Source organism: Leucoraja erinacea, chromosome 10 (assembly GCF_028641065.1).
Source record: "Leucoraja erinacea ecotype New England chromosome 10, Leri_hhj_1, whole genome shotgun sequence".
Taxonomy (NCBI): domain Eukaryota; kingdom Metazoa; phylum Chordata; class Chondrichthyes; order Rajiformes; family Rajidae; genus Leucoraja; species Leucoraja erinaceus.
Window position 1 is genome coordinate 55,999,684 of NC_073386.1, and position 24,320 is coordinate 56,024,003.

Sequence of the window (24,320 nt, forward strand, 5' to 3'; positions counted from 1 at the left end):
TTTTGCGTCGTCCTTTTTGCGTTTGTCGTCTGTCTTTTTGCGTCGTCTTTTTTGCGGGTTGGTTTTTTGCGTTTGTCGTTTGTCCTTTTGCGTTTGTCGTTTGTCCTTTTGCGTTTGTCGTTTGTCTTTTTGCGTTTGTCGTTTGTCTTTTTGCGTTTGTCGTTTGTCTTTTTGCGTTTTGTCGTTTGTCTTTTTTTGCGTTTGTCGTCTGTCGTTTTTTGCGTTTGTCCGTCTGTCGCTTTTGCGTTTGGTCATTTCGGTTTTGTCTTAACGCAAAAAGAACTTTTGTCGTTTGTCCTTTTTGGACAACGCCGTTTGTCGTTTGTCTTGTCTTTTTGCGTCGTCTTTTTGCAGAAAGACAAACGACAAACGCAAAAGACAAACGACAAACGCAAAAAGGACAAACGCAAAAAGACAACGCAAAAAGACAAACGACAAACGCAAAAAGACAAACGATAAACGCAAAAAGACAAACGATAAACGCAAAAAGACAAACGACAAACGCAAAAGGACAAACGACAAACGCAAAAAGACAAACGGCAAACGCAAAAAGACAAACGCAAAAAGACAAACGACAAACGCAAAAACACGCAAAAAGACAAACGACAAACGCAAAAAGACAACGGACAAACGCAAAAAGACAAACGACAAACGCAAAAAGACAAACGACAAACGCAAAAAGACAAACGACAAACGCAAAAAGACAAACGACAAACGCAAAAAGACAAACGACAAAAGAAAAAAGACAAACGACAAAAGACAAACACAAAAAGACAAACGACAAACGCAAAAAGACAAACGACAAACGCAAAAAGACAAACGACAAACGCAAAAAGACAAACGACAAACGCAAAAAGACAAACACAAACGCAAAAAGACAAACGACAAACGCAAAAAGACAAACGCAAAAAGACAAACGACAACGCAAAAAGAAACGACACACCAAAAGACAAACGACAAACGCAAAAGACAACGGGACACACGCAAACGTTTGTCGTAAAAAGACAAACGGCACACTCAAAAAGACAAACAAAAAGACAAACGTCACGCAAAAAGACAAACGACAAACGCAAAAAAGACAAAACGTCAAACGCAAAAGACAAACGTCAAACGTCTGTTGTTCGTTTTGTGCGTTTGTCGTTTGTCTTTTTGCGTGCGTGTCGTTGTCGTTTGTCATTGTTTTGCGTTTGTGTTTTGTCTTTTTGCGTTTGTCGTTTGTCCTTTTTGCGTTTGGTCTTTTTGTTTTTTGGGTTTGTCGTTTTGTTTTTTGCGTTTGTTGAGTTGTTTTGTCTTTTTCGTTTGTCGTTTTTGCGTTTGTCGTTTGTCTTTTTTGCGCGTTTGTCGTTTTGTCTTTTTGCGTTTGTCGTTTGTCTCTTTGCGTTTGTCGTTTGTCTTTTTGCGTTTGTCGTTTGTCTTTTTTCGTTTGTCGCTTGTCGTTTTGCGTTTGTCGCTTGTCGTTTTTCGTTTGTCGTTTGTCGTTTTGCGTTTGTCGTTGTCCTTTTGCGTTTGTCGTTTGTCCTTTTGCGTTTGTCGTTTGTCCTTTTGCGTTTGTCGTTTGTCCTTTTGCGTTTGTCGTTTGTATTTTTGCGTTGTCCTTTTTCGTTTGTCGTTTGTCCTTTTTCGTTTGTCGTTTGTCTGTTGCGTTTGTCGTTTGTCTTTTTCGCTTTGCGTTTGTTTGTCTTTTTGCGTTTGTCGTTCGTCTTTTTGCGTCGTCTTTTTGCGTTTTTGTTCGTCTTTTTGCGTTGTCGTTTTTCTTTTTTCGTTTTTGTTTTTCTTTTTTCTTTTTTCTTTTTGTCGTTGTTTTTTTTCTTTTGTTGTTTGTTGTTTTGCTTTTGTCTGTTTTGCCTTTTTGGTTTTTTTTTTGTCGTTTGTCTGTTGTCTTTTTGCGTTTGTCGTTTGTGCGTTTGTCGTTTGTCTTTTTGCGTTTGTCTGTTTTCTTTTTGCGTTTGTTTGTTGTCTTTTTGCGTTTGTCTGTTTTGTGCTTTTGTCGTTTGTTTTTTGCGTTTGTCGTTTGTTTTTTTACGTTTGTCGTTTTTCTTTTTGCGTTTGTCGTTTGTCTTTTTTTGCGTTGTCTTTTTTGTCGTTTGTCGTTTGTCTTTTTGAGTTTTTGTCGTTTGTCTTTCTGCGTTTGACGACGTCAAAAAGACAAACGACGTTTTGTCGACAAACGTTTGGTTTTTTGCGTTTTTGTCGTTTGTCTTTTTGCGTTTGTCGTTTGTCGTTTTTGTTTTTTGTCGTTTGCGTTTGTTTTTGTTTTGTCGTTGTGTTTTTGCGTTTGTAGTTTTGTCTTTTTTTGCGTTTGTCGTTTGTCTTTTTGCGTTTGTCGTTTGTCTTTTTGACGTTTGTCGTTTGTCTTTTTGCGTTTGTCATTTGTCTTTTTGCGTTTGCCTTCTTGCGTTTGTCTTTTTGCGTTTGTCGTTTGTCTTTTTGCGTTTGTCGTTTGTCTTTTTGCGTTTGTCGTTTGTCTTTTTGCGTTTGTCTTTTTGCGTTTGTCTTTTTGCGTTTGTCTTTTTGCGTTTGTCGTTTTTTTTGCGCTCGTCGTCTTTTTGCGTTCGTCGTCTTTTTGCGTTTATTGTCTTATTGCGTTTGTTGTCTTATTGACAACGACAAACGCAAAAAGACAAACGACAAACGCAAAAAGACAAACGACAAACGCAAAAAGACAAAAGACAAACGCAAAAAGACAAACTCAAAAAGACAAACGACAAATGCAAAAAGACAAACGCAAATTGAAAAACGCAAAAAGACGATGGAAGGCGAAGGCGGAGGGCGACGAAGGGCGAAAGGACAGCGATGGATGCTAAAGGACAACAAACGCAAAAAGACAAAAGACGACGCAAAAAGACAAACACAAACGCAAAAAGACAAACGCAAAAAGACAAAACGACAAACGCAAAACGACAAACGAAAACGCAAAAAGACAAACGACAAACGCAAAAAGACAAAACGACAAACGCAAAAAAAGACAACGCAAAAAGACAAACGACAAACGCAAAAAGACAAACGACAAACGCAAAAAGACAAATGACAAACGCAAAAAGACAACAAAAAACAAAAAAACAAAAAGACAAACGACAAACGCAAAAAGACAAACGACAAACGCAAAAAGACAAACGCAAAAAGAAAAAGAAAAACGCAAAAAGACAAACGACAAACGCAAAAAACGACAAACGCAAAAAGACAAAACGACAAACGCAAAAAGACAAACGAAAAACGCAAAAAGACAAACGACAAACGCAAAAAGACAAAAGACAAACGCAAAAAGACAAACGACAAACGCAAAAAGACAAACGCAAAAAGACAAACGACAAACGCAAAAAGACAAACGACAAACGCAAAAAGACAAACGCAAAACGACAAACGACAAACGACAAACGACAAACGCAAAAAGACAAACGACAAACGACAAACGCAAAAAGACAAAAGACAAACGCAAAAAGACAAACGACAAACGCAAAAAGACAAACGACAAACGCAAAAAGACAAACGACAAAAGACAAAAAGACAAACGACAAACGCAAAAAGACAAACGACAAACGCAAAAAGACAAACGACAAACGCAAAAAGTCAAACGACAAACGCAAAAAGACAAACGCACAAACGCAAAAAGACAAACGACAAACGCAAAAAGTGGGTTGACAAACGTTTGTCGTTTGTGCGTTTGCGTTGGTCGTTTGTCTTTTGACGTTTTGTCGTTTTCTTTTTGCGACAAACGACAAACGCAAAAAGACAAACGACGACAAACGTTTTTGCGTTTGCGTTTGTCTTTTGTGTTTGACGTTGTTTTTGCGTTTGTTCGTTTGTCTTGTTTGGGTTGCGTTTTGCACACAAACGCGTTTTTTGTTTTGACAAAACGTATTTTTGCGTTTGTCGTTTGTCGTTTTTTCGTTTGTAGTTTTTTGACAAACGCAAAAAGACAAACTTTTTGTTTTCAAAAAGTTTACAAACGACAAACGCAAAAAGACAAACGTTGTCTTTTGCGTTTTGCGTTTGTCTTTTTGCGTTTGACAAAAAGTATTTTTGGATTTTGACGTTGTGTTTGTCGTTTGCGTTTTGACGTTTGTCTTTTTTGACGTTTGTCGTTGTCGACAAAGACAAAACGCGGTTTGTCGTTTTGACAAACGCTTTTGCGTTTGACAAACGTCGTTTTTTCTGGTGCGTTGACAAACGCAAAAAGACAAACGTTTGTCGTTGCAAAAAGACAAACGACAAACGTTTGTCGTTTGTATTTTTTATTGACAAACGTTTGTCAAAAAGACAAACGCAAAACGAAAAGACGACACAAACGCGTTTTTGCGTTTTGTCGACAAACGCTTTTGGACGTTTGTCGTTTGTCTTTTTGCGTGTCGTCGTCAACTTTTGCGGTTTGACAAACGTTCTTTTGCGTTTGTCGTTTGTCTTTTTTTCGTTGTGTCGTTTGTCGTTTGCGTTGTCGTTTGTAAACAATACGCAATGACAGAACGCTTTTTGACGTTTGCTTGAGTGTGTTGTTTTGTCTTCAAAAGCGTTTGTCTTTTTTGCGTTTGTCGTTTGTCTTTTTGCGTCGTCTTTTTGCAGCAAGACAAACGACAAACGCAAAAAGACAACGCAAAAAGACAAACGACAAACGCAAAAAGACAAACGACAAACGCAAAAAGATTTGACAAACGCAAAAAGACACGACAAAGACGACGCAAAAAGACAAACGACAAACGCAAAAAGACAAACGCAAAACAAAAAGACAAACGACAAACGCAAAAAGACAAACGACAAACGCAAAAAGACAAACGACAAACGCAAAAAGACAAACGACAACGCAAAAAGACAAACGGCAAACGAAAAAAAACAAACAACGCAAAAAGACAAACGACAAACGCCAAACGACGGCGGACAAACGCAAAAAGACAAACGACAAACGCAAAAAGACAAACGACAAACGCAAAAAGACAAACGCAAACGCAAAAAGACAAACGCTAAAAGACAAAACGACGCAAAACGACAAACGCAAAAAGACAAACGACAAACGCAAAAAGAACGACAAACGACAAAACAAACAACAAAAACAAAAAGACAAACGACAAACGCAAAAAGACAAACGACAAACGCAAAAAGACAAACGACAAACGCAAAAAGACAAACAAAAAGACAAACGACAACGCAAAAAGACAAACGACAACGCAAAAAAGACAAACGAAAAACGCAAAAAGACAAACGACAAACGCAAAAAGACAAACGACAAACGCAAAAAGACAAACGACAAACGCAAAAAGACAAACGAAACCGGCAAAACGACAAACGACAAACGAACTTTTTTTTTTTGTCCGTTTGTGTTTTTTGCAAACGCAAAAAGACAAAAAGCAAACGTCAAAAAGACAAAACGTCAAACGCAAAAAAGACAAACGACAACGTTTTCGTTTGACGTTTGTCGGTTTTTTGCTTTGTGTTTTGTTTTTTGCGTTTGTCGTTTGTCTTTTTGCGTTTGTCGTTTGTCGTTTGTCTTTTTGCGTTTGTCGTTTGTCTTTTTGCGTTCGTCTTTTGTCTTTTTGCGTTTGTCGTTTTGTCTTTTTGCGTTTGTCGTTTGTCTTTTTGCGTTTGTCGTTTGTCTTTTTGCGTTTGTCGTTTGTCTTTTTTTTGCGTTTGTCGTTTGTCTTTTTGCGTTTGTCGTTTGTCTTTTTGCGTTTGTCGTTTGTTTTTGCGTTTGTCGTTTGTCTTTTTGCTTTTGTCGTTTGTATTTTTGCGTTTGTCGTTTGTCTTTTTGCGTTTGTCGTTTGTCTTTTTGCGTTGTCGTTTGTCTTTTTGCGTTGTCGTTTGTCTTTTTGCTTTTTCGTTTGTCTTTTTGCGTTTGTCGTTTGTCTTTTTGCGTTTGTCGTTTGTCTTTTTCGTTTGTCGTTTGTCTTTTTGCGTTTGTCGTTTGTCGTTTGTCTTTTGTCGTTTGTCGTTTGTCTTTTTGCGTTTGTCGTTTGTCTTTTTGCGTTTGTCGTTTGTCGTTTGTCTTTTTTCGTTTGTCGTTTGTCTTTTTGCGTTTGTCGTTTGTCTTTTTGCGTTTGTCGTTTTGTCTTTTTGCGTTTGTCGTTTGTCTTTTTTCGTTTGTCGTTTGTCTTTTTGCGTTTGTCGTTTGTCTTTTTGCGTTTGTCGTTTGTCTTTTTGCGTTTGTCTTTTGTCTTTTGTCGTTTGTCGTTTTTGTTTTTTTGCGTTTGTTTTTTTTTTTTTTTTGCGTTTTGTCGTTTTTCGTTTTTCTTTTTGCGTTTGTCGTTTGTCTTTTGTCTTTTTGCGTTTGTCGTTTTTCGTTTGTCTTTTTCGTTTGTTTTTCGTTTTTCTTTTTGCGTTTGTCGTTTGTCTTTTTGCGTTTGTCGTTTGTCTTTTTGCGTTTGTCGTTTGTCTTTTTGCGTTTGTTTGTCGTTTGTCTTTTTGCGTTTGTCGTTTGTCTTTTTGCGTTTTCGTTTGTCTTTTTGCGTTTGTCGTTTGTCTTTTTGCGTTTGTCGTTTGTCTTTTTTGCGTTTGTTCGTTTGTCTTTTGCGTTTGTCGTGTTTTGTCTTTTTGTCGTTTTTTTGCGTTGTCTTTTTTGTCGTTTTGTCCTTTTTGTTTTTTTGCTTTTTGTCTGTTTTGTCGTTTGTCGTCGTCTTTTTGCGTTTGTCAAACGCTTTTGTCGTCTTTCTTTTGGCGTTTTGTCGTTTGTCTTTTTGACGTTTGACGCCAAAGACAAACGCAAAAAAAGACAAACGAACAAACGTCGTTTTTGCAAACGCAAAACGACAAACGTCACGTTTTTTGCGTTTGTCGTTTGTCTTTTTTTGACGTTTGTCAACGCAAAAAGACAACGTTTGTGACGTTTGTCTTTTTGCGTTTGTCGTTTGTTTTTTTGCGTTTGTCGTTTGTTTTTTTGCGTTTGTCGTTTGTCTTTTTGCGTTTGTCGTTTGTCTTTTTGCGTTTGTCGTTTGTCTTTTTGCGTTTGTCGTTTGTTTTTTTGCGTTTGTCGTTTGTCTTTTTCCGTTTTTCGTTTGTCTTTTTGCTTTTGTCGTTTGTCTTTTTGCGTTTGTCGTTTGTCTTTTTCCGTTTGTCGTTTGCCTTTTTGCGTTTGCCGTTTGTCTTTTTGCGTTGTCAAACGCGTTTGTCGTTGACTTTGTCGCAAAAGCGTTTGACGTTTGTCTTTTTGCGTTTGACGTTGTCTTTTTGCGTTTGTCGTTTTCTTTTTCGCGTTTGTCGTTTGTCTTTTTCGCGTTTGTCGTTTGTCGTTTTTTCGCTTTTTGTCGTTTTGTCAAACGACGTTTGTCGTTTTGTCTTTTTCCGCGTTTGTCGCAAAAAGACAAACGACAAACGTTTGTCTTTCAAACGTCGTTTGTCGTTTGTCGTTTGTCTTTTCGCGTTTGTCGTTTGTCTTTTCGCGTTTGTCGTTTGTCTTTTTGCGCGTTTGTCATTTGTCTTTTTGCGTTTGTCGTTTGTCTTTTTTGCGTTTGTCGTTGTCTGTCTTTTGTGCGTTTGTCGTTTTCTGTTTGTCGTTTGTCTTTTGCGCGTTTTGTCGTTTGTCTTTTTGCGTTTGTCGTTTTCTTTTTGCGGTTGTCGTTTGTCTTTTTGCGTTTGTCGTTTGTCTTTCTGCAAAAAGACGACGACAAATGCAAAAAGACGACGACAAACGCAAAAAGACAAACGCTTTTTGCGTTTGACAAACGACTTTCTGCAACAGACGACGACAAACGCAAAAAGACAAACGACAAACGCAAAAAGACAAACGACAAACGCAAAAAGACAAACGACAAACGCAAAAAGACAAACGACATAAAGACAAACGACAAACGACACGCAAAAAGACAAACGACAAACGCAAAAAGACAAATGACAAATGCTTTTTGCGTTTGTCGTTTGACAAACGACAAACGCAAAAAGACAAACATAACGTTTGTCTTTTTGCTTTTGTCGTTTGTCTTTTTGCGTTTGTCGTTTGTCGTTTGTCTTTTTGCGTTGTCTTTTTGCGTTTGTTGTTTGCTGTTTGTTCACTAATGTTCTCTAACAAACCTCTGAGGCCTTCACAGAACAGCTGTATTTATACTGAGATTAGATTACACACAAGTGGACTCTATTTACTAATTAGGTGACTTCTGAAGGCAATTGGTTGCACTGGATTTTATTTAGGGGTATCAGAGTAAAGGGGGCTGAATACTTTTGCACGCCACACTTTTCAGTTTTTTTTATTTGTAAAAAAAATTGAAAACCATGTATCATTTTCCTTCCACTTCACAATTATGCGCCACTTTGTGTTGGTCTATCACATAAAATCCCAATAAAATACAGTTACGTTTGTGGTTGTAACGTGACAAAATGTGGAAAAGTTCAAGGGGTATGAAAACTTTTGCAAGCCACTGTAAGATTATTAAGGGATTAGCTGGAGGCAGGAAACATGTTGCCGATGTTGGGGGAGTGCAGTACCAGGGTCTTAAGAATAAGGCTTGGGCTATTTAGAACGGAGATGAGGAGAACCTTTTTCACCTAGAGTGTTGTGAATCTGTGAAATTCCCTGCGTCAGAAAGTAGTGCATGCCTATTCTCTGGATGCTTTCAAGAGAGGGCTTCTATAGATCGAAAGATAGCAGAGTCAAGGGATATGGGGAGAAGGCAAGAACGGGTACTGATTGTGGATGATCAGCCATGATCACATTGAATGGTGGTGCTGGATCCAAGGGCCGAATGGCCTACTCTTGCACCTATTATCTATTGTCTTTTGAAGGGAGCCTTAGTTTAGCTTAGTTTATTGTCAAGTGTACCAAGGTACGGTGAAAAGCTTTTGTTGCGTGCTATTCAGTCAGCGGAAAGACAATACATGATTACAATCGATCCATTTACAGTGTATAGATACATGATAAGGGAATAATGTTTAGTGCAAAGTAAAGTCCGATCAAAGATAGTCCGAAGGTCACCAAATAGCTCTCTAGTTGTGGTAGGATGATTCAGTTGCCTGATAATAGCTAGGAACAAACTGTCCTGAATCTGGAGGTAAGGAATATGCTTGTTTTACTTCTCTGTCGTTTGACTGCCACCCATTCAAAGTTGGGCAAGTGATAGGTGGATAGAGGTGAGTTGGGGGGGGGGGGGGGGGGGGGGGGGGGGGGGGTGATAGCGACGAAAGCTGGATGTGAAAAGTGGACAAAACGATCAAATAAGAAACAAAGAGAAGTGAAATGTTCAATCTGTAGGGGGAGATACAGGCGGCAGTGTACAAGGAGGAAGGAAAAGATGATAAAAGGAGAAATGGGGTTGGGAGATAAGCTTACGGAGGGGAAAGGAGCAAAGTGACGTGCCAGGTTACCCCATCAGTCTGAAAAAGAATCCCAACTCGAAAAGTCGCCTGTCTATTTCCTCCACAGATGCTGCCTGACCTGCGTTCCTCATGCATCTTTTTTGGATTGCAGCATCTGTTGTCTCTTGTGTTCCTCTTTTTAAGTAGTTACTTTATACTAGCTGATTGCTCTGAAATTTGCTTGGAATTTTTGAAATCTTAGTTTGTGGCATCTGCAAATCTGGCTTGTTCAGGCGAATTTAAAAATAAGCTACTGTGTACTTTTTTTTCACACAGTAAAATACCCAAATTGGTAAAGGAACTTGCCAAAAGCAGCAAGGCGACGGAAGGAAAAGTAAGTAACTTCTAACCTTTTTCGACAACCATTCTTGGGGCATTACACGGAAATACTCCCTTGTGAATTGGGCTGACAGCAGAACCAGGATTGGCCAGAGGCTTCCATTTTAACCTCAATGGATTCTTTACTGTTGCAGATGCAGTTCAGCAAGACGATCTTCTCAGTAGGTTTCACTGGCATTGTATTGACAGGAAATGTAACTAGGTTTTGACTGGTTTATGGTCTTTGCCTGATACCACACATCAAGCCTAGCAAAAGATGATTGATAATTATCATCTGTTGATAATTTTTGCATTAACATTTCAAAATCATTATCTCGCTTCCCCCACCTCTCACCCCCACCGCTTGCGAACAAATATTTTGTTTTAAAAACTTTAAGAGCAATGATGGAAAATGGAAATATCTCCACATCTTTTTTCTATTTCAGATGATCTAATTCTAGCTTTTAAAATTGTCTTTCGTAACTTTTTTAAATTGTGTCTTTTGATTTCCCTCATCACAGAATATATATGGTAGAACATTGCTGACACTTGTGGCATAGCTGGTAGAGTTGCTGCCTCACAGCGCCAGAGTCCCAGGTTCAATCCTGACATGGAATGAGTGCTGTGTGTGGAGTTTGCATGTTCTTCCTGAGACCACGTGGGTTTCCACCAGATGCTCCAGTCTCCTCCCTCATAGCAAAGACATGTGAACTTTAGGTTATTGGGCTCCTGCACAATTACCATTAATGTGTAGAGAGAGTGGATGACAAAGTAGGGTAACACAGCACTAGTGTGAACAGATGGTTAATGGTCAGTGTAAACGTGGTGAGCCAAAGGGTCGGTTTCCATGCTGCATCTCTAAACTAACCTAAATTAGAAAATACCGTACAGGAACAGGCCCTTTGGCTAACAATGTCTGTGCCGACCATGAATTGTCTGTCTCATTAACTAATGAGTCTCCTATCACTATGGTTCTACCTGACTTTACCCTTCTCCGCAATATAGAGTGATACAGTGTGGAAACAGGCCCTTCAGCCCAACTTACCCAAACCCGCCAACATGTCCCAGCTACATTAGTCCCACCTGCCAGTATTTGGTCCATATCCCTCCAAACCTGCCCTATCCATGTACCTGTCTAACTGCTTCTTAAATGTTATGTTTTGCCTCAGAGCCTGGCCTGATACCACAGACCTGACTGCTGCTGCTCTCCCCTGTCAGGTTCAACTCCCCCAAGAGTATTAAAACGGGTCTACCATGTTTTGAAGAGGAATGGTCAGAGGGGTTTGGGGCATTCTCTGCCTCTTCCTTTTCTTGGTGGTCACCCATCTACTCTCTTCCTGTACCTTATATATGACCTCCTCACCCTAACTCCTATATATGACACTGCCACGATGAGCCCGCGGCCATCCATCTGCAGCTCCAGTTCCCTAACGTTTTCCCTATGGAGCTGCAGCGAAACACACTTCCTACAAATATGGGAAGTCTCCCTGCCTTCCAGGTCCGCAGAAGGAACATTCCACCATCTTTCCTGCCATTTCCACCTAGGCCAAGACCAACAGTGAACATTGTTTATCTGTGTTTACCAGATTGATCCACTATATCATTTTAAACATTCTCATTTGATTTGTATCAATCTTTCATGCAAACCAAGTGCTTGCACACGTCTTCTGTCTTTATATTCTTCTGTGAATCAGTGCTCCAGCATCTTCAAAGTGATCAAACGTAGCGGATAATTTCATCAAAGTACTTGGGGCAGACATTTCAGAATGGCAGCTGAATTTAACCTCTATAAAGGCAACTTATTCAGAAAGGAAAAATAAGAGACTCACATGGTCTTAGAATGAGTTCGGGAAAAAAAAGCACAAAAATGAAGCTGAATAAAGTGCAAGCATCTGTGTTGAATTAATTCATGTTTCTAACAATGCAGAGCGACAAAGCAGCCAAACTCGCAGAATCTGTATTTGCATTGGCCAAACTACTTCATTTAAAAATAAATTGGATAGTTATATGGATGGGAAGGGAATGGAGGGTTATGGTCTGAGCGCAGGTATATGGGACTAAGGGAGATTATGTGTTCGGCACGGACTAGAAGGGTCGAGATGGCCTGTTTCCGTGCTGTCATTGTTATATGGTTATATGGTAACTATAGAAACAACATTTGTGGAAAGTTTGATTAGCCACTCAGTTCACCGGGCAGAGCACATGTTAAGTTTAATGTTGAAGAAAGACACAAAATACTGGAGTAACTCAGTGGGACAGGCAGCATCTCTGGAGAGAAGGAATGGGTGACGTTTTGGGTCGAGACCCTTCTTCAGACTGACTGACTGAGGGTCAGACGAGAGGGATTCCAGAGATATGGAGGATAAGATGTGAAAAGCAGATGATGATCAAGGAAAAGTAGAATGGTTCATCGTTGGCTAAGGGGAAGGTGACAACGAGGCTTACAGACAGTAAAAGTAATGAGGAGGACAGTGAAACTAGTCAGAGAACAAGGGTGGGCGAGGGACGGAGAGAGAGGGAAAGCAAGAGTTACTTGAAGTTGGAGAAATCAATATTCGTACCGCTGGGTTGTCAGCTGCCCAAGTGAAATATGAGGTGTTGTTCCCCCAATTTGCATTTGGCCACACCCTGACAGTGGAGGAGGCCTAGGACAGAAAGGTCAGTGTGGGAACGAGAGGGGCAGTTAACGTGTTTAGCAACCCAGAGATCGTGTAGGCCTAGGCAGACTGAGCAAAGGTGTTCAGCAAAGCGATCCCTGAGTCTGCTATTGGTCTCGCCGATATATAGGAGTCCAAACAGATGCAAAGCATCTCTTTAGTACCAAAGTATTTCTTTATTTCTACATCCCCAGCTTTCAAGCAGAAATTCCCTTCTTGATCCTTAAGTGGTTATCCTTTTATTTATAATGTAGGTGTAAAAAGCTTTGGGATTTTCTTTAATCCGACTCACTAAATCCATTTTATGGTCGCCTTTGGGCCTTCTAATTGCCCACGAGTTATTTCTGCCTTTCTATATATTCCTCAAAGGCCCTTTCCGATTCCATCCTCAAACCTTGCATGCTTAACTTCAGAAGCTGAAGTGGAGAATATTTGTAAGTAGAGAATATTTGCAAGTGAATAGCAGCTGAATCTGATTAGCTGGTCCTGAGAGAGGAGTGAAAAGTTAAGACTGTGACGAGGATAAATTTCACATAAGCAGTGGTGGATTTTTAGACCACTGCTGGGGATGGCTATGGGCTGCAAATAGGTCAGGGATAGGAAGAGGTATACAATTTCATATTCAAGGTCATATTGAATGGTGTACAGGACTGATGCAGTCTAGTTTTAGTTTTAGAGGCACAGCGAGGGAACAGGCCCTTCAGCCCACCGAGTCCGCACTGATCAGCGATCCCCGCACACTAACACTATCCTACACACACACACTAGGGCCAATTGTACACATACATCAAGCCAATTAACCTACATACCTGTACGTCTTTGGAGTGTGGGAGGAAACCGAAGATCTTGGCGAAAACCCACGCAGGTCACGGGGAAAATGTACAAACTCCATACAGACAGCACCCGTCGTCAGGATCGAACCCAGGTCTCCGGCGCTGCAAGCGCTGTAAGGCAGCAACTCCAACGCTGAGCCACCATGCCCCAATAGTCTAGTGCTCCCATTTCTTTTGTTCTTCGGCATAAACTGGATAGACCTTGGTCTTGGAATGAAATATTTGAAAGATGATCATAAGGTAAATAGAAATATATTTAAGAACAAAATAATTGTACTTGTTAATAATAATCCACTTATGAAACTGATTTGGGGATAGGAGTAACGGAGGTCATTGTGGAATGTTTCAGCAAACTGGATGATGTAAGGTTGGGTGAATCACCGTCTCCATTAGAAACTATCTCATGAAATAAAGTTCCTTAAATTCCAACCGCTGATTTGCATTCTCTTAACCCCCAAACTCCGACAGCTACAAGACGTCAATGGCCCTATCTTGACAGGTTTCAAACTAAAACTAATTTAATCCTTGATGGTAATTTTTCTGGACGTGCTTTATTTTCCAGGTTACCGTAAGTTCTTTATCTCAAATGATGAAAAAGTTGCCTGCTTTCCGAAAACAAAAGGCCAAGGTACAATAGAAGTTTGGGGTGACTTTAGTATGTTCTACAATATGCTGCAGCTATTTCAGTTAGCTAAATTATTCATTTTGTAGCATATTTCCTCACATGTACCCAGTCTTAGTTGCAATGTGCTTTGCTATTGCTATAATGCTATTTGTAATATTTGCTTTAGTTTTGCCACATGTACTGAGATACAGTGAAAAGTTTTGTTTGTATGGTGTCTAGTCAAATCATTCCACACATATGATCAAGCCATACACAAGTAAAACAGGTGGTGCAAAGGGAAAATGGCAGAATGCAGAATATAGTGTTACAGAATTATGGTTACAGTAGAAGTGCTGATCAAAAAAAAGTACAAGAGCTGCAATGAGGTAGGTTAGGAAATCGGGCCCCACTCTTAACATATGAGGTCCATTCAGTAGTCTGATAGCAGCAGAGAAGAAGTTATTCAAGAATCTGGTGATACATATTTACAAGCTTTTGTATCATCTGCCTTGACAAGAGATGGGAGAAGGAGGAGTGACCGGGGTGTAAATAGTCCTTGATTATGTTGGCTGCTTTCCCGAGGTAGCGTGATGTGTAGATGGAATCGATGGGGGGGCTTGGTGAAGGGAAGTGGAAATAGGGAGGGACGGAAGTAAGAAAGGCGGGGAGAGTGAAATGAAAGAAAGTGGAAGGGGCAAAAGGGATGGGGAGGAAGGGAGTGAGCGAGAGAGAGAGAGAATGAAATAAATACATTTCCACTGTGAGAATACATCTTGCACCTTATTTAATATAGTGCCAGATGCTTTAAAAAACACCCTAACAGTCTAAATGCATCGTAACCAAAGCACTGTAAATCTGCATCATGAATTCCTGATTGCTATACTCAATGATCGGACCTATGAAAGCATGCATACCATATCCCTTCTTTACCACTGTATCTACTTGTGTTGCCACTTTCAGGGAATTATGGACTTGGACCCCAATATCCCTCTGTACATCAATGCTGTTAAGGGCCATGTCATTATTTGTATATTTTCCCCTTACACTTGACCTCCCACAGTGCAACACTTGTTCAGATTAAACTCCATCTGCCATTTCTCCGCCCATTTCTGTAGCTGATTTATATCCCATGATATACTTTGTCAGCCTTCCGCACAGTCCTCAACCCCAGCAATCTTGGTGTCATCTGCAAACTTACCAACCACATTGAAGTCCAAGTCATTTCTATTTATATCACATTTATATACAGTATATCATAGATTTACAGAGGAAATAAAGATGGAAGAATAGGTTGTTGTACATCTTAATTATTGTCTGTTTATTGTATTATTTTTGTGTTATTTACATTACACTTCACCATTGCATTGCAGATTAACACAAATATTATATTTCAGTGGCGTTTTATGGATTTGTTACTTTTTAAAAATAAAAAAGATCAAATACCTTACCCTTCTGGTGGAAGCACAGATTAATTGACATTAACACCATTGTTCTGAAAGATTTCTGAAATTATAAATTGTGGATGATAAATTATGGTGTAACACCAAATGTTATTGGTGTAAATAATCTAAATTCGAGAAAGTGATCTATGTGTGTCTTGCATAAATTCTAAGAGTACTGATATCAAAATGAGCCACACAAATGGCATGTAGGCATATTGAAGAAGCAGCGAAAAAGATCATGTTGTCTGGAATATTTATTGTAAGCTGTCCTTAGAGTAAAATGGTAAAAAGTCAATTCCACATTGTGAGCATAAATACCTGAAATGATGTTGAAGAGAGACCTATCAGAGCTTGTGTTCGGATCTTTTGATTGAAATTTTTTTCATTAACATGTGGCATATTTTCCCCTCCTCCCACCCTCTTCCCAACCATGCAGCAAACAACCTATCTGACTCTAGCTGAAGACTGTATGAAGCATTTTAATGGGATAGTCAAAAAAATGTGCAAGGCCGAACAGGTAAATAACATTCTTTGTGCTTCAAAACGCTAAATGTTAAACTACGATGTGATGTTAGATCATAAATGTAGCTTTTGGGTATTTTCAGTACAGTGCATGGAAATAAGTAACTTGTTCAAAGATTTGTAGAGCAAAAAATGCCTTTAATGTTAAGTTGATGTTTTGTTTCTCTTAAGGACCTAGCCGTTGGAACTGATGCACAAAGCCAAAAAATTAAGGATCCCATGAGAATCATTCTGCCCTTTTTGCTTGACAAATCCATTGGGGATTATGACAAACTAAGGATCATCTTGCTTTACATCTTCCATGTAAATGGTACAGTAGATGTTATACATTCAGTTTCTGGTAGTCGTTTCTTACATGTATCAATTTTACAAGTTGGCATACATCTGCGAATGGGTTTGTGGCATTGGCACCAATTTGTGATGTATTGCACAGATTATATTTTCTTTAATCAGGGTAGGGGAATCAAAACCCAGAGGACATAAGTTTAAGGTGCAAGGGACAAGATTTAATATGAACTTAAGGGGCAACATTGTCACTCAGAGGGTGGTGGGAATATGGAACAAGCTGCCAAGAAGAGGTAGTTGAGGCAGCATTTAATTCAGCAATAACAGCATTTAAACGACTGTGGACTATCCATGTAAAAATGAACGTAAAGATATTCAAAACACCTTTGTTTTTGATAATGCTGCAGGAAAAATAACGTTTTTATTGCATGTCTGAAACTCTCTGTCCCGTAACCCACTTTTCCCCATTGACACAATTGTTTTTATAACATGATTTTCTATGATGCGAGGTTTTTTAGGAATGGAACTACAGTATCATGTTATAGCAAAACTACCTATATTTGTGGAATCTGCAGAAATTAAAATACCAAAGCTATAGCCAGATGCTATAAATTACTTATTTTTTTTAAAGAAAGATAATGATGTCTCATAATAATCACCTAATTATTCACCCAACAATTAATTGTTAATTAATTAATTAAATGGTGATTGATAACAAATAATAATTAATTACTGATAATTCTGTGGCAATGTTTGTACGTCGCAAATTTGCAAATATTCTCCGTTGATGTATCAAATAGGCACAATAAGGAAAAGTTATGGAATGACATAACTCACGTCTTTAGATTTGTATTCTGTCCTTGTGATCATCCAATACCAGAAATGAAAACTAAATTATTTGTGCCCAGTAAAAATAATTGTCCCATCCTTTTCCTCTTTTCAATAATATGGTAATATTTTCATCTGTTAATTGTTAGGCTGAATTGATTAGCATTTTTGTAAAAAAAAAACAAGTATGACGATCTTTAGATCCAGTTTTTACCTTTGACCGTCTCCTCAGACCATCTACCATGTAATTTTGCAGTACTCCAAACTAACTTGCTAATGTGTAACCATTGGGCTGTGAGGAAATGTATTATAGTTTAGTTTATTGTCTCGTCTACTGAAATTGTTTTAAATTAAAAGCTTTTTGTTGCGTGCTTTCCAGTCAGCATGAAGACTATACATGATTACAATGAAGCTGTCCACAGTGTACAGATATAGGATAAAAGGGATAACATTTAGTGCAAGATAAAGTCCCGTATTATCCGATTAAAGATAATTCTTAGGAACACTCTCTAGTTGGTGATAGGATGGGTCAGTTGCTTGATGACATCTGGGAAGATGCTGTCCCTGAATCTGGAGGTATGCGTTTTCACACTTCTGAACCTCTTGCCTGATTTGAGAGGAGAGAAGAGTGAGTGTCTGAGGTGAGACTGGTCCTTAATTGTGTTGCTGGCCCTAGATGGAGTCAGTGGAAGGGAGGTTGCTTGGCGTAATGGTCTGGGCTGCATCCACAATCCTCTGCAATTTCTTGTGGTCTTGGCTGGAACTGTTCCTGAACCAGGCTGCGATGCATCCTGATAAAATGCTTTCTATGGCGTCTCTGTAGAAATTGGGGAGAGTTGTTGGGGACATGCCTTCTAAGGAAGTAGAAATGTTGGTGTGCGTTCTTGACCATTGCTTCGCTATGGCTAGTCTAGGACAAGTTGCTGGTGATAGTTATTCCTCAGAACATGAAGCTTTCAACCATCACTATTTCAGAGCCATTAATGTTCACCAGGGTATGAGTACCATTTTGCTAACACATGCATGAAGCTTAGCAGATGTATGGCATATTAAAGCTTTTAGGACTGTTGCAAGGTGGGAAAGATGTGCAGATGAATTTGTAACTCAAATTTGAAAATAAAGCTGATGGACTGGTGTGATAAACATTTATTTTCTATAATATTTTAAATTAATTAAAAATGATTCACAGACCAAATAAGTGGTTTTACTGTATCTCCTGCAGGAACAACAGAAGAGAACCTTGGCAAGCTCATTCAGCATGGAAAAATTGCAGAAAACCGTGATATTATTGAAAATTGGAAGTTTCTCGATGTTCCTATCCTCTCTGTGAGTTATAGCATCAACATATTTTAAATTGCAAAATCATCATGCCTCTGATTTATGTCAGACTGGTGTGCAATCTGGCCTTTGTATCACATGAATATTTAAAAACCATTTAACTTGTTTTCTCCGAAGATAGACACAACGTGCTGGAGTAACTCAGCGGGACAGGCAGCATCTCTGGAGAGAAGGAATGGCTGACGTTTTGGATTGAGACCCTTCTTCAGACCCTTCTCGACTCAAAACGACACCCATTCCTACTCTCCGGAGATGCTGCCTGTCTCGCTGTGCTACTCCAGCATTTTGTGTCTATATTCCGTTTAAACCAGCATCTGCAGTTCCTTCATACATAAATTGTTTTCTCATCTTGGCAGAAAATTATTGTCAACGGGGACTGATTAACCTTAAAATTCTAACATTGCAAAGGTTTATGTTAGCTGTTTATTAATTGATGGCATTGTACTTTCAGTCTGGTACCCAGCAACGTAAACCTGTGCGGAAAGATCGCAGTGCAGAGGAAAGTTACGACCTTTCCAGGTGGACTCCAATTATTAAAGATATCATGGAGGTAATGTTAACCCATTAGCTATATTTTTTTATACCCAGAGTTCGTTTATCTTACCTGTCAGGCCTCTCATATTGAAATAAATGCAACTTAAACCAACAGTTCTTTTGCTTATAGAAAGAGCCTGAAGAAGGGTCTTGACCCGAAACGTCACCCATTCCTTCTCTCCAGAGATGATGCGTGTCCCGCTGAGTTGCTCCAGCATTTTGTGTCTACCTTCATTTTAAACCAGCATCTGCAGTTCCTTCCTGCACAGTTCTTTTGCTTAACTCTGTATTCACTCTGCAGGCCCTCATCCCTTTTCTTACCCATGCCACTTGTTCCAATGTGCACACCAACCTCCAGCTGTTTACCCTCCACCACAAGAATGTCCTGCAGTTACACCAAGATATCCTGCACTCTGGCTCCAGTACGCCATCCTGGAGTCTCTTTTGCTGCCACAGAATCACTGCCTGTCCAATAGAACAGTACAGCACAGGAACGGACCCTTCGACACACCTTGTTGGTGCTGAACATGATGCCTAGCTGAACAGATCTCATCTGCCTGCACATGATCCATATCCATAAATCCCTGCATTTCCATGTACTTGTCCAAAAGCCTCACAAATGCCGCTATCGTATCTGCCTCCATCACTACCCCTGGCAATGTGTTCCAGGCCCCCACCACCCTATGAAAAAAACTTGCCCCGCACATCTTCATTAAACTGTCTGAAGAAGGGTTTCGGCCCGAAACGTTGCCTATTTCCTTTGCTCCATAGATGCTGCTGCAACTGCTGAGTTTCTCCAGCACTTTTGTCTACCTTCATTAAACTTTCCCCCTCTATCCTTGTAGCTATACACTCTAGTGTTGGACATTTCCACCCTGAGAAAAGCTTCCGACCGTCCACCCTATGCCGCTCATAATTTTGTATACATCTATCCAGTGTACCCTCAAACTCAAACGTTCCAGAGAAAACAATCCAAATCTATCCAGCCTCTCCCTGCAGCTGAACCCCTCTAATCCAGGCAGCATTGGGATAAACTTCCTCTGCACCTTCTCCAAAGCTTCCACATCTTTCCTGTAATGGGCTGACCAGAGACCAAACACAATATTCCAAATACAACCAAACCAAAGTCCTGCAGCGTTGCATCATGACTTCCTGACTCTTGTACTTCATGCCCCTAGCAATGGAGGCAAACATACTACAATACCTTCTTTACCACCCTATCTACTTGTATTGTCACCTGTAGTGAGCTATGAACTTTAGATTCTAAGATCCCTCCGCATCAATGCTGTTAAGGTCTTATAGAAACATAGAAAATAGGTGCAGGAGTAGGCCATTCGGCCCTTCGTGCCTGCACCGCCATCCAATATGATCATGACTGATCATCCAACTCAGTATCCTGTACCTGCTTTCTCTCCATACCCCCTGATCCCTTTAGCCACAAGGGCCACATCTAACTCCCTCTTAAATATAGCCAATGAACTGGCCTCAACTACCTTCTGTGGCAGAGAATTCCAGAGATTCACCACTCTCTGTGTGAAAAATGTTTTCAGTCTTGCCAACTCTGTGTTAAAAAATCAGTCTTGCCAACTGATAGGAGAAATGGCTTATGTTAAGGATGGGATGAATACAGGCAATTTCCAAAAGAAAGGTTGCAATGAATGTAATTCTATGAGAAAGAGTGAAGTTCCAGCTTTTGTTTAACCCGCAGACCCCAATACACTACTCCACACCTGGGTTCTAGAATGGAGACTTTCATGGGAATTCGAGCCAAGGACCTATGATAGAACATGGAACATAAAACATAGACCTGTAGAGCACAGGAACAATATCCATGCCGACCATGATGCTAAGTTAAACTTATCTCGGCTGACTGCGTGTTTGCCCTGTTTGCCCTATCTATACCTCTAATAATTTTATATTTTTCTGTCAGGTTTACCCTCAACATCCAAACTTCCACAGAAAACAATCCAATTTTTCCTTATTAGTAATACCCTCCAATCTGGGCAGCATTATGGTAAACCTTTTCTGTACGCTCCCCAAAACTTCCACAACCATCCTATAATGGGGCAAACAGAACTGTGCACTGTATTCTAAATGCAGCCTAACCAAAGTACTGCAACATGTCCTTTTTGACTCTTATACTCAATAGCCCACCTTTGACTACTTGTTACAGGGAATATTGCGGGCAACATTATAAGGAATAATTGCTAGTCAAACTCTTTCTTGTAGTGTAAGATTGTCTCTTTGGTTAAAGGCGTTGTTAACTATTATTGGTATTAATTTTTTAGGAATAGGAAATTAATTTAGAATAATATAATTTCACAAATGTTGAATGAAAGGCTCAAAATCTTTTGATTCAAAATCTCTTTTGAAAGTTACTGGTGGTGCAACAGTTCTTTGCTGAAATGTGGGATTCAGAGGCTGGCATGATGAGTGCAGGCATTGTTGAGGACTGTTTCGATGCACAGAGTCGCTGCCCAGAGTAGGTGAATCGGGGACTAGAGGATTTAGGTTTAAGGTGAGGTGGAAAAGATTTAATAGGAATCTGAGGGGGTACCTTTTTCACACAAAAGGTGGTGGGTGTATGGAACAAGCTGCCAGAGAGGAGGTTGAGGCAGGGACTGTCCCAACATTTAAGAAACAGTTGGACAGTTACATGGATAGGACAGGTTTGGAGGGATATGGACCAAATGCAGGCAGGTGGGACTAGTGTAGCTGGGACATGTTTGCCAGTGTGGGCAAGTTGGGCTGAAGGGCCAGTTTCCACACTATATCATATCACTCTATGACTGTGACTGTCAGTGATATTGGTATTTGTTTAAGGTAGACAAAAATGCTGGAGAAACTCAGCGGGTGAGGCAGCATCTATGAAGCAACGGAATAGGTGACGTTTTAGTCTAGACTCTTCTTCAGACTGATGTGGGGGTGGGGGGGGGGGGGGGGGGGGGGGGGGGGGACGGGAAGAAGATATTTGTTTTTTATTGTCACCAATGTACTGTGCTAAGATTTTGAATGCATGCTATCCAGTCAAATGAAATCAAACTATTTCATACTGATGTTTAACCTGCACAAGTACAATGGCTAGTGCAAAGAGAAAAATACCAGAGTGCGGAATATAGTAATATGTCATTATAGCAGGACAGTTACAGGGAAAAACATCCAAAGCCCACAATGAGATGGGTTGGAAGATTGGGACTACACCCTAGCTTAGTGGTTCAGTAGTGTGATGGCAGTGAAGAAGCTGTTCCTGAATCTGATGGTGCATGCTTTCAAGCTTTTGTATCTTCTGCCTCATGGGACAGGGGCTGACGGGTGAAAAAGGTTCATAGTTTTAGAGAAACAGCGTGGAAACAGGCCCTTCGGCCCACTGAGTCTGCGCCGACCAGCGATCACCCATTCGCAGTAGTTCTAGCCTACATATTGGGAACAATTTACAGAAGCCAATGAACATACAAACCTGCACGTCTTTGGAATGTGGGAGGAAACCGGAGCACCCAGAGAAAACCCACGTGGTCACATGGAGGACGTACAAACTCCGTGTAGACAGCACCCATTATCAGTATCAAACACGGGTCTCTGATGCTGTAAGCCAGTGACTCTACCACAGTGGCACTGAGTCAGTGGAGAGGGAGTCTAGATATGTGGACGGGTAAGGTATGAAAACGATCTTCAAAGCAAACAATGATAGGGAAATGTAGAATGGTTCATAGTTAGCTGAGGGGAAGGTGACAATGAGGCTTACAAACAGTAAATTTAGTCAGAAGGACAGTGAAACTAGTCCGATAACCAGGGTGGGGGAAGGACGGAGAGAAGGAAAGCAAGGGTTACTTGAAATCAATAGTTATACCGCTGGGTTGTAAGCTGCCCAAGCAAAATAAGAGGTGCTGTTCCTCGAATTTAATACTTATCAAACAAGTTAACACTTGTTTGAAATGCCACTTAAATTTCTGCTGTATCTTACTAATACGGTTGTTATTAATGCCTATTTCACTATTTGTTTAACATTTAAGAGCATGAAACCTTGTTATGTTCATGTTATAACAGTATTTGTGCTGTTTTTTGTGTGCAGGATTCCATTGCCAACAAGCTTGATTCCCATGATTGGCCTCACTGCTCTGGCTGCAGTGCTGCTTGGAATGGCTCAGGAGCTGTAAGGTATACTTTACTTCAAATCTACTATGGGTGGCATGGTGGCACAGCGGTAGAGCTACTGTCTCTCAGCGCTAGAGCCCCGTGTCCCGGGTGTGATCCTGACTTCGGGGACTTGTCCGTATGGAGTTTTGTACGTTCTCCCCGTGATTTGCGTGGGTTTTCTCTGAGATCTTCGTATTCTGTGCAAAGCTTGGAATAAAAATGTAATATTGTCCCTAGTGTATGTAGATAGTGTTAACGTGTGGGGATCGTTGGTCAGTGTGGACCGTGATATCTGATCTATCTTTCCCTCCTCACCCCATTCTCCTGCATTCTCTCCATAACCTGTGACACCTGTACTAATCAAAAATCTATCTATCTCTGCCTTAAAAATATTCACTAACTTGACCTCCACAGCCTTCTGTGGCAAAGAATTCCACAGATTCGCCGCCCACGGACTAAATAAATTTCTCCTCATCGCCTTCATAAAGAATGTCCTTTAATTCTGAGGCTATGACCTCTAGTCCTAGACTCTCCCACCAGTGGAAACATCCTCTCCACATCCACTCTATCCAGGCCTTTCACTATTCTGTATGTTTCAATACCCCTCATTCTTCTAAACTCCGGCGAGTACAGGCCCAGCGCCGACAAACGCTCATCATAGGTTAACCTACTCATTCCTGGGATCATTCTTGTAAATCTGTTCTGGACCCTCTCCAGAGCCAGCACGTCCTTGTTTCCGTAATGGCCACCACATCATAGTTCCAAACAATGATCCAAGCTCTAAGTTCATCAACTTTTCCCACAATACTCCTTATATTGAATAAAAAAACTTCAGCCCAACATTATCCCCATCTTCATGAACTTCTCTCTGCCTGTCGTTCCTGCAAGGATGATGATGGTGGTAGCTGGTGTTACTCGGGGGAGTTTAAACAGGAATGCAGCTCCTTCGTTACAGTGTCTCTTCAGTGTAGTAACAATTAAAATATTATTTATACTGCCCTTTGCAGGGCTGAATTTCCATTTCTTGGCATATTTTATTGAGCAAAAAGGAAATAAATAAATCATTTATGTGTGGTAATATCTGGACTTGAGTATCTCATTAGGCCTTTGAGATTTTTGTGCACAGTACATGTAAGAGTTTTACATTTAGACTGTTATAATTCGGGGCTCTTTCTAATTAATTTCTTCTGATTGTCAAGACTCAGGCACAAGTTACTGACTCATATCTCCCGTTTAGTGCTCGACAGGGGAACAAAAGCAATCTCCCAGATGACCGCAGAGGTGGTTTAAAACTAATTATATTCATAATAGGAGGTATAACATATTCAGAAATGCGCTGTGCTTATGAAGTTTCTAAAGCCAGTAAATGTTGTGAGGTCATTATTGGTAAGTACTTTGGAATCTCTTATTCAACAGCAATTCAACCATGTAAATTTGGGATTTATTCAAATGTTGACCAAATTATTGTATCTTTTATGCCTAATTTATGGTGATCTAATTTAAATGTTAAATGCATTTTGAATATATGTTCAGGGCTAATCTTGGCCTAAGTAAAGTA

At 40.1% G+C, this 24,320-nt stretch overlaps 1 protein-coding gene across 1 annotated transcript in view; it reads left to right on the plus strand.

Moving 5' to 3' along the window:
* stxbp3 (syntaxin binding protein 3) overlaps positions 1–24,320 on the plus strand; it is a 92,272-nt gene that overhangs the window by 66,844 nt on the left and 1,108 nt on the right. The window contains exons 11-18 of the mRNA XM_055642395.1: positions 9,544–9,601; positions 13,638–13,703; positions 15,558–15,638; positions 15,815–15,953; positions 17,979–18,082; positions 18,546–18,644; positions 22,698–22,783; positions 24,000–24,148. Coding sequence (XP_055498370.1) covers positions 9,544–9,601; positions 13,638–13,703; positions 15,558–15,638; positions 15,815–15,953; positions 17,979–18,082; positions 18,546–18,644; positions 22,698–22,783; positions 24,000–24,148 — 782 coding nt within the window. The remainder of the gene's footprint in view (positions 1–9,543; positions 9,602–13,637; positions 13,704–15,557; positions 15,639–15,814; positions 15,954–17,978; positions 18,083–18,545; positions 18,645–22,697; positions 22,784–23,999; positions 24,149–24,320) is intronic.